At 47.1% G+C, this 9,744-nt stretch overlaps 1 protein-coding gene across 1 annotated transcript in view; it reads left to right on the forward strand.

Annotated features, from left to right (window-relative positions):
* The window catches only part of SLC25A33 (solute carrier family 25 member 33), a 15,645-nt gene extending 9,435 nt beyond the window's left edge, over positions 1 to 6,210 (forward strand). The window contains exons 5-7 of the mRNA XM_019541642.1: positions 1,494 to 1,560; positions 3,249 to 3,529; positions 5,549 to 6,210. Of these exons, the coding sequence (XP_019397187.1) occupies positions 1,494 to 1,560; positions 3,249 to 3,529; positions 5,549 to 5,751 (551 nt within the window). The 3' untranslated portion in view covers positions 5,752 to 6,210. The remainder of the gene's footprint in view (positions 1 to 1,493; positions 1,561 to 3,248; positions 3,530 to 5,548) is intronic.
* Positions 6,211 to 9,744: the final 3,534 nt, after the last annotated feature.

Below are 9,744 nucleotides of genomic sequence, written 5' to 3' on the forward strand. Positions count from 1 at the left end.
GTGCTGCAGATCAGGAGTGAGAGGCAGCAGCAGGGCTGGAGGGGCTGTGGCTTGGGCGTGAGGAACAAACACAGAGACAAAGACAGCACCCAGCTGATAAGCAGAGGGGAAAGGGCTGGCTGGAGAGGGAAGAGGGAGGGAGGGAAGAGATCAAGGCTCCCACGGTGAGGGAGGAAGTGGGGCTGGGGCAGGAGCAGGGACTGGGGTGAACGGGGCCCTGGGGCTGAGGCGGGTTGTCCAGAGGCGATGGGTGTTGGGGGGTGGCTCCCCGCAGCAGCACATACCCCGCAGAGATGCATGGGGGGCACATGCCCTCCATGGGGCAGAGGCAGGCTGCCCACTGTAAGCTGGGGCTCCGTGTCCTACTGCTTTTGCCCTAGAAGTTCAGCTGTGCAACGCCATTGCTGCCTGCTGGGTGGGCAGCTGACATGGGGCATGCTGGCCACGCAGCATGTTGCCTGCCCACCCGGTGGCAGGAAGCACACTGGTGTCACACGGCTGAGCTCCTGGGGCAAAGGCAGCAGGGCACAGTCCCCTGAGCCTGCAGCGGGCAGCTTGCCTCGCTCACAGGGGGCACATGCCCCCCCCCCCGGATGCCTCTGGACAACTTGCCTCAGCCCCAGGGCCTGTTCCTGCCCCTCTCCCTCCCACAGCGTAGGGGCCTCAGTCTCTTCCCCCCCACCACCCCTTGCCCCTCCACAGACTTACCAGCTGGGAAAATCCGGAGATCTGAGGATTTGATCTGGAGATCATGAGTCGGAGTTATTTTGACTTAAAAATCCTGATTCTTGGGATGTTTTCCCAACAGTTGGCATTACTGGTAATTTTTAAATTCGAAGGAGAAATAGTACAATAATGCTCCTCGGAATGAGGACAAAAGTAGAAATGAACAAACCTTCAGCTAAAGTGCTTTTTAGGCAAACTATTGGTTTGAGTTTCTTTTTTTGTCAGTCTGGGGAATGTAGCTTACTGTTGTGGGAACATTACTGCAAGACGATTCCATCAGCTCTCTCCAATTAAGTTGCCAAAATGCCCATTTAAAAGCCTTTCTAAAATAACCCTTAATTACAAGTGGATTTGGTTAGTGAGATGGCCCAACAGCACCACCTAGAGTCATGAAATATCCCAGAGGGATGGTTTGCCCATGGATTTCAGTTCAGTAAAAGAGAAGTTAATAAATTATTCTAAACCCAGTTGGTAAATATTAAATCTTGCAAATGGCCATTTACAGCAGCCTAGGTACGTGAGATTCTCTAATGCACCTGCCGCTGTAGCACCTGAAGTGAACAGAGCAAATACCTCTGAAGGTTACTATGGCAAAGTCCTGTGGCAGTGCCTTGGTTCCAGACTTACCCACCTGCACTTCTTGTCTTGAACCTCTTCATTGAAACCTGCCAACTGGGACTGGGTAGCATTAAAGCTTAATATTTGCCTAGTTACTGAAGCCACTGGACACGCTTCATGAAACTGTGTGTTTTCTTTTGGTCTTTCAGCTTTTGTCACAAATACCATGATGAACCCTATATGGATGGTGAAGACCAGAATGCAGCTGGAACGGAAGTAAGCAACTGATTGAGAGAAACTGGCTGACACTATTTATGGGAGGCTCCAAAATATATGTTTGCCTCTTCCATCCATGAGTCCATAATGAAGCTCTTCCTACCCAATTCAACCACCACAACCTTTAAGGCACTGTCCTTCTAGCTGACTAGGGTACAGCTTTAACTTGTCAGTGTTGCACTTTAATTTAACAAGGGTCACTATCACTACCCAGTGGGTCCTAGCTGGAGACTCAGAAGATGTTGTGGAAGCTGACAGTTTAGCCAAATTCAAAAAGGGGTCGGACATATTTCTGGAGGAAAGGGTCATCAATAGCTATTGAGCACGGGAGTTAGGGGTCCAGTCTCTGAATCAGAACTTCCTAGACCCTAAATGGTGGATGCTGCAAGTGGGAGAGGAACAGTGGAAAAAATCTGCTCAGATCCTAGGGTGTTCGCTCACCCATTTGGCATCTGCTCTCTGCCACTGTGTGCCACAGGATCCTAGGCAAGGTGGAGCTACAGTCTGACCCAGTGAATGGCAGTTCTTATGTTCAGGTCCTAGCATTAGCCCAGACTGTGCAACTTTGGCGTGCCTTGGTTCCCACCTGTAAAATCTTTCCTACGTCAAAGGGACATTAAGAAGATAAAAGCATTGACTATTGTGAAGTGCTTGTATACGATTGGAATGGAGGCCATATTGAGTATCAAAGAGGTTCCCTGCTGGGTTCAGTTTAGAAAAGGCTAGGGCTAAAGTCCATTTAGGCAATACAGAAAGTAACACTGGCTTGAGATTCTACAGATGTGGGTTTAACAGTTGGTTCATATACTGCAATAATTTAAGATCCTCAATAACTGACCACTATCTACAGTGAGAACAGGAAAATGTTTCTGGGGATTTTTTTTTTCCTAAATGCCAATAATTGAGTAGTTTTGCTTCCAAGAGAATGGTGCTGGCTCCTACCTTGGGGGTCTTTAAGAGGAGGTTTGACAGTTACCTGGCTGGGATCATTTGAGCTCAGTTTTCTCTCCTGCCCAGGGCAGGGGGTCAGACTAGATCTGCAAGGTCCCTTCCAACCCTACATCTATGAATCTATGTTAACAATATGTCTTTAGAAAGGCAGCTTTCCCCCTCTGCTGTGACAGGTCAGGTGGGTGAGATAAGAAGGATCCCAGCAGCTACCAAGAAGTTATTGAAAATGAAGGTGACCACTGGCTTGTAGATCTTATAAATTATTTATAAAGACTAAGTCCAACAAGTCACTAGGTGGTTCCTCTGAATTGAATGCTGCCACTTACCCTGAAGGGTCAGTTTTCCTGTAGGAGGCGATTGTCTATGGCTAAAGTTGGACTGGAAGGAAATTGCTGGTTCACTTTACAGCAGTGCCTCTACCGTGGTAAGTGTTTAGATCGCTGAAGCAGCATAACAGAGTAGCCAGGCCAACCTGGAAAGATTAGCGCATGCATGTATCAACTGATTGGAAAAGCCAAGCTTGCACAGTTAGCATTGCAGTCCTGCTCCTGGCCTTCAAAATGTGACTACAATGCCAACAATAATGAAAGAGCCATTGAAGTCTCTCCAAAGCAGTCCTAGATTCTTGCAGTTACACTTAGCAAGGCATTCTTGTTCCTCCTGGGTTATTTATCGCTTGCAGCATTTCCATACAAATGTTTTATCATGCTCTAATTTCATTTTATTTTGCTTTTTAGAGTCAGGGGTTCCAAGCCCATGAATGCTCTGCAGTGTGCTAGATACGTTTACCAGACAGAAGGCATCCGTGGCTTTTACAGAGGCCTCACTGCCTCCTATGCTGGTATTTCCGAAACCATCATCTGCTTTGCTATTTATGAAAGCTTAAAGAAGCGCCTGAAGAATGCCCAGCTACCTCCTTCTGCTAATGGGACTGAGAGAAGCTCCACAAACTTTTTTGGACTGATGTTTGCTGCTGCGGTTTCTAAGGGCAGTGCCTCATGTATTGCTTATCCACATGGTACGTTGTCCTTTCCCTTTACCAGTTGAGTGGTGCGTGTGTTGCGTCTGGTCTGTGCCAGCTGATGGGCAGCAATGCTGTAATGTTATTAACTTCAGAAGACAGCCTTGTTGTCTAGAGATGCACCTTACTCTGAATGCATCTACACTGAGGTCTTTGATGTTCCCATTGCTCTTTGTTTGTTAAATAACAAGGCTTCCTAAAAGAAGTTGGCTGCCTGTTCCCCCCTGCCCCACCTTCTGTTCTGCACATGGTGCCTCATCTAGCAACATCCTCACCGCTCTTTGCAGCAGAAGTTTGTATTTCATACTAATCAGATCCTCCAATCTTTTTATACAGCACCTAGAAGTGAGCTAAGTACTTTTCAGAACAAATAGGCTAAGGCTCCTCTCCCAGAGAGCTTACCATCTGGTTTCACGTGCAAGATGATGAGAACAATCCACAACAGAGGGACAGGGGGCTGAGGTATAACATGGTACATTTTAGATTATGCACGGCTTCCCCACCACCACCACCACTACACACACTAATGTGATTCTGCCTCCTGTTGGCAGCTCAGCAGGGATTTATATGAGGCAAAGCTGGTGGGCTGGCCCATAAGAACTTATGGGCATGTCTTACATAATGGGTAGCATGTGAAAAAGTGCTGAGGAGGGACCTGGAAACAACCACAGCACGGAGGCTGGCTATAAAAATGCTGCTGAGAGGACTTCCTCTTTTCGGTTAAGCAGTATTTCTTTATTCTATGGAACTTCATGGAAAAGTGAGTCTAATTCCCTGCGCATCTGTAGGCCATCTTTCTTCCTTCTCTGTCCATGCTTTTGGACCCAGTGTTTGAGATGCTGGCTGTTATCACAGCTTAAATTCTCTGCCTGTAAGTGCCATTGAAAAAAATGCCCCCCCTCAAATGGTACCCTCTGAATGCTTCATATTCTCCCATTAAGCTGCAGGTCACATCACAAATCAGGATGAGCAGAGGTAACAAGAGCCCTGATTCATCAGAGTTAATTCAGTTTTAGTGAAAAAGTAATTTAAGTTAGTCCAGACTTTCCTCTTCCTTTTTAAATGTCCTTAGTACCTTGTTTAATGGATGCAACTACATCTCCGTGAGGCTTTGATACTGACTTTGTTGGATGCCATTCTTGGCCCAAACTTGCGAACAGATTTGACCAGACTTGCATTGCAGCTGGACAGATTGTTTTGGACTTTCATTACGCACCTGAATCACATGCCAATTAGTGTGCAGAGGTATCAGCACAGGGGAAAAAACCCTGAAGTGCTGTGTCCAAGGAAGCCTGGTTTTTGCAGCAGCCTAGTTAGATTCAATTTGATTTAAAGAATATATGAATTCCTAAAGCGTCTCATCCCAGGCTGTATGCGTCCCAGCAAATAAAATTGAATGGATGGTATGATGCAGAATCCGATGTCCTTCCCAGGCCCACCTTCACAGAAGCCAATACGATACGTGTGCTCCTCGCTGACACCCTAAAGTTCAGTGGACTCCCAGGCTGATTAGGAGTAGAGGAGAAAGCTTGTCCATCGCTCGCTTTAATTCAAGGCTTCTGTGGGCTGGGATTGGAATCCAGCAGTACAGTCTCTGCTGATCACAACTGTGGCCTCAACTGGCAGTCGTGTTAAATCACAACTGGCCTCTTTCTCCTGTAGTAAACATTTACTAAACGAGAGATGACCCCATCCTGCCATTTGAGGATGGCTCATACACACCCCGACAATGCGTTTGGCTCCATAGCTGTCCTAGTGAGGAGACTGTCTCTGTTTTCTGTAATTTGTATTGACATGAACATCAGGGACCGAGTTTTAATTTCCAGTCTTGGCTAATGGGAGCTTCACGCAAAAGTTCAGGACGTGTAGATGTAAGAGAGCAGTTCATCTGTCTGGCAGCTCGCTGGTCCAGGATGAACCAGGGTTTTGGTTGTCCCGTGCTGGAGACCTCTTTCCTTGTTTCTAGGCAGGAGGATCTGAGACACTAACCTAGGGCTCTCTTTCATTTTTCCCCAGAGGTCATACGGACACGGCTGCGAGAGGAAGGCACAAAATACAAGACTTTCTTTCAGACGGCCCGTCTGGTAGCACGTGAGGAAGGCTACCTCGCCTTCTACAGAGGACTTTTTGCCCAGCTCATCAGGCAGATACCAAACACAGCCATTGTGTTGTCCACCTATGAGTTAATTGTGTACCTGTTAGAAGACCGGGATGAGTAGCAGGCCAAGAAGCATCGTCTAGAAAGTAAACACTGACAGACTGTGAAGAGCAATTTTTCATTTAATGAATAGCTATTTAAGAGACTGATGCAGGTGTTGGTGATGGAGAAAAGAAACGAGTTCTTGTTCACCTGCTGGACATTTTCCTTTTGGATTCATGCTTTCTGGAAGGTTTTGACTCATTAACGTTAATAGTTAATTATAACTTTTTTTTAACTTAAAACATGATTCAGAATTTAAACAGCTACTAAATTAAATCTCACTATTTAATTTAATTATATGTTTGTCCTTGTCTTTAAGTACAGCCATATGTGAATAAGGAATGTACCTATACTATCAAGATGTCTGTTGGACTTACGTTAATTAAAACTGTATTAAAGCAGAAGAACTAATTTGGACTCTGAAACTCAGGCCTCCTACTGCTGGTGTCAAAAATATATATATATATTTTTTTCAGTAGTGTAGTTGCCTGGTGCCCCCAATATCTTTCATTGTATTTCAAAGCTAATGCAAGGTATGGCGTAGTACTCATCACCACGTGAACTTCCAGAATGAACAAAGTGCAACAGCTGTGTAACATGCAATTTTACTGATATAAACTGTTCACTCCAGCATGTCTTGGGAAAGCTGCTGCACTGGAAACATCCCTGTAAAGGTAAAGCAAAGTAGCTATCCTAGAATAAATTTAAAGATATAGTAGAAAGCCCCATAATTGATACCTGGAGAAGTTATTTCTGCTCCTCTCTGCTATTCTCCTCATTTCCAGTGGCTTGGGGTTTTTGTGTCTTAACTCTTGGATCTGAATGGCTTGGGGAAACTGGTCCCCAAGTCCTGCAAAATCTATCTTCAGAGCCCTACACCAGTGTCAGAGAAGTAATTCATTTTGAACAATAAATATTTATTAATATGCTCCTGGAGAACAGCAGAGCTGTGATCCGAAACAAGAATGTGCACATTTTACCTCCTCATACTTGCTACCTCACTGGAATAAGTAAAACTTATATAAAGGCAAGTAAGGAAATAATGTAAAATTCAGTGGGAAAAGAGAAATCTGCTACTCCAAGCAACCCATGGGACAGGTCTTTGCCCGCACGTCATTTAAGTATGTTCAGGTAATCTATTTTCTGCCCCAAAGGAGCCACGTCAAATGAATCTTCTTCCCTAACACTCAAGTCATCTTTCATCGCAAGCTAACCCCCGTTGGTTCTGCAGCTCCTGCCGCTCAATTTTAAATCAATTATCCTAGCTAAATCAAATGATCAGACCTTTCCTAGCTGTTGTAATGTGCTTTTAGTTAAACAGTTTTCTTTACTATTTGTATTGCAATAGCACTCCGTGGTTTAGATGCTATGTGTACATATACATGCTGAGTGTTTCTGTGAAGATATTTTGAGACTTAAATTCAGGGGGTTGGCGTTTGCTTTGTTTGGCCATACTATGCTCTCCAACTTGCTAGTGTCATTTGCTTTGACAGCTGGGACAAATGCTGTAGTGTTAGAGAGATCAACTTCAGGCTTTCTGGAGCTCAACTGAACAATAAGCGTCTCATCACTTCAGCAGGTGTTGGATTCTTGGGCACAAACGAGTGTTTACAGCCATCTCTGTCTTCACCCAGGAAGCAAACAGCGGACAAACCAGCCAGACCTGAGGGTGTTGCAAATTGACTGGCAAAGTCTATTAGTGAGTAAGGTTATTCACTTCTTAAAAGCAGATAGAATTAAATGAGAATAAATGTGAAAGTTGCATCTAATTACGGAGCCATACTGTTTCTATATCAAAATGCCAATTTGAAAACTGTCAAATACAACTTCAGGTCCCATAGAAGACGAGTGAAAAAGGTGAAGCATTTACACCCATAGGAGCAGCACCACATAGGGAAAGATCAAAAATAATCACCGGGAAGAAGAAAGTTAACGTTAATTTAAAATAAACAGGAAACTGTTAATTGAGGAAAACTGACATAACGTTGTAAAATAGGCTTTTATGCTCTTTTCTTTTCTTCTGTGAGATTCAACTGTTACTTGCCATGAAATGCTGCTTTGGATTTTGGGAAAAGAATAAGGTTTGAAGCAGAAGCAGCAGCAACCAAGCACATGCCTGGGATCTGCTTTCTCTGTTCCTGTTTTTAAATGTGCCCTGGTTCACTTGTACAGTTTTGGTTAAATGTCTGTCTGGGCTGCTGGCGTCTCTTCATTTTAGAAAAAGAGAACTAAGTAATTTGTGGGAAAAGCCCAAGACTTGAGCAGCTGCCTCTTTTGCAGTTAAACATGCAAACGCCACTATATGTGGGTTTTTTAATGCCAACCTTGACAAAATTTAGTCTTAATTTGATTCAGATTGAATGTATGATAATGAGAGCTGACTGACATTGGGAGAAGACTCTTGGCTCCGCCTCGGGAGCCAGGAGCAGCGGGGAGAGGAGGGATCCAGGTACACGCGTGTCCCGCACGCACGTGTGCCCCCTTACCAGACCTGAAGCGGACACAGCAGCAGCTGATCCCCCTAAGGTAAGTGGGCAGAGGAACCAGACGCAGCTGAGCCGGATCCAGAGGGGAAGCCCCCTGGATCCCGCTTAGCTGAACCGGTAGGGAGCTGCGCTGCGTGAACAGAGCATTCCGGTGTTTGTGTCGGCGTTCGCACCGCCAGGCGAGCAGGAAGGGCCAGGAGGGAGACTCCTACTAGGACAGGGCAAAGGCACTGCACTAAGCTAAAAACAAGCAGCAACTCCTACGATGGTGTTGATGCGGCGTGCTGCCAGGGCCCCTGCCCAGGGGGAGCAGCCTACCTGGGGCTTGTCTGAGGCCTCCACCCAGACAGAGCCCATGGGGGAGCTGGCGTCCCCCCTCCCCCTGGCCTGCAGGGGTTGCCCAGCAAGGCCTGGGGGGCAGGGATTGGGGACCCCACACCTGTCCTGCAGGCACCTGCCTTAGGGCCCTGGAGGCGCAGGTGAGGGAGCTCCAGTAGGAGGTTAGCAGGCTGAGGGGAATCAGGGAGGTGGAGGAAGAAATTGATGGGCATTTCCTTTCCTTGCAGGGTCACACATCCAAGGAAGAGGCACCTTGGGAAGTCCCCTCCACTGCAGAGTGGCAGACGGTCACCTCCAGAACCAGGGCTGCTCGTAACACAGCAGTACCAGTTCCTCCAGTCCGGCTGGAGAACAGGTGCGAGGCCCTGGCAACACTGGAGGAGGAGGGAGAGGAGGCAACTCCACACTTTCCACGCTCTGAACAGGCTGAAGGAGCTAAGCAGTCCCGGAGGAGAAAGCATCAAGCGATCGTCACAGGCGACTCCATCCTGAGAGGTACAGAGGGCCCCACCTGTCGCCAGGACCCCTCGACACGCGAGGTCTACTGCCTGCCCGGAGCAAAGATTCATGACGTGATGGGGATGATCCAGGCCGTGATCCAGCCCACCGATTACTACCCCATGGTCCTAATCCACGTGGGTACTAATGATGCGACCAGGAGAAGCCCTGATCACCTGATGGCGGACTACCATGCTCTGGGGGCATGCTGAAGGAGATTGGCGCACAGGTGGTTTTCTCTTCTGTCCTACCAGTGAGCGGACATGGAAGATGGCACGAGACATGCATCGCAGAGACCAACTGGCGGCTTCAGGAATGGTGTCTTGCGGACTATGGCTTCCTTGACAATGACCCGCACATCACGACGAGAGACATGCTCAGGTGGGATGGGCTCTATCTACCTTTCCCCTAAAGATAAGCATGTGTTCTCTTCTAGGTTGGCGGATCTCCTCCGGCAGGCTTTAAACTAGGCTCATTAGGGGAAGGGGAAGGGGAAGACGAGGGAGGAGGAAGCCTTGGACCGCTAAACCAAGCAGCACTCACAAGTACAACCCAGCCTAGACCGACGAGCGGAACATATACACAGGTAAGCAACAGGGGCCAGTGCAATGCTGAGATTAGGGGGCCAGTGCACACATCCACAGGAGGCCTCAAATGCCTCTACACAAACGCTTGTAGTATGGGAAACA

Source organism: Crocodylus porosus, unplaced genomic scaffold, assembly GCF_001723895.1.
Source record: "Crocodylus porosus isolate Cpor-Errol unplaced genomic scaffold, CroPor_comp1, whole genome shotgun sequence".
In the NCBI taxonomy this organism is placed as follows: Eukaryota; Metazoa; Chordata; order Crocodylia; family Crocodylidae; genus Crocodylus; species Crocodylus porosus.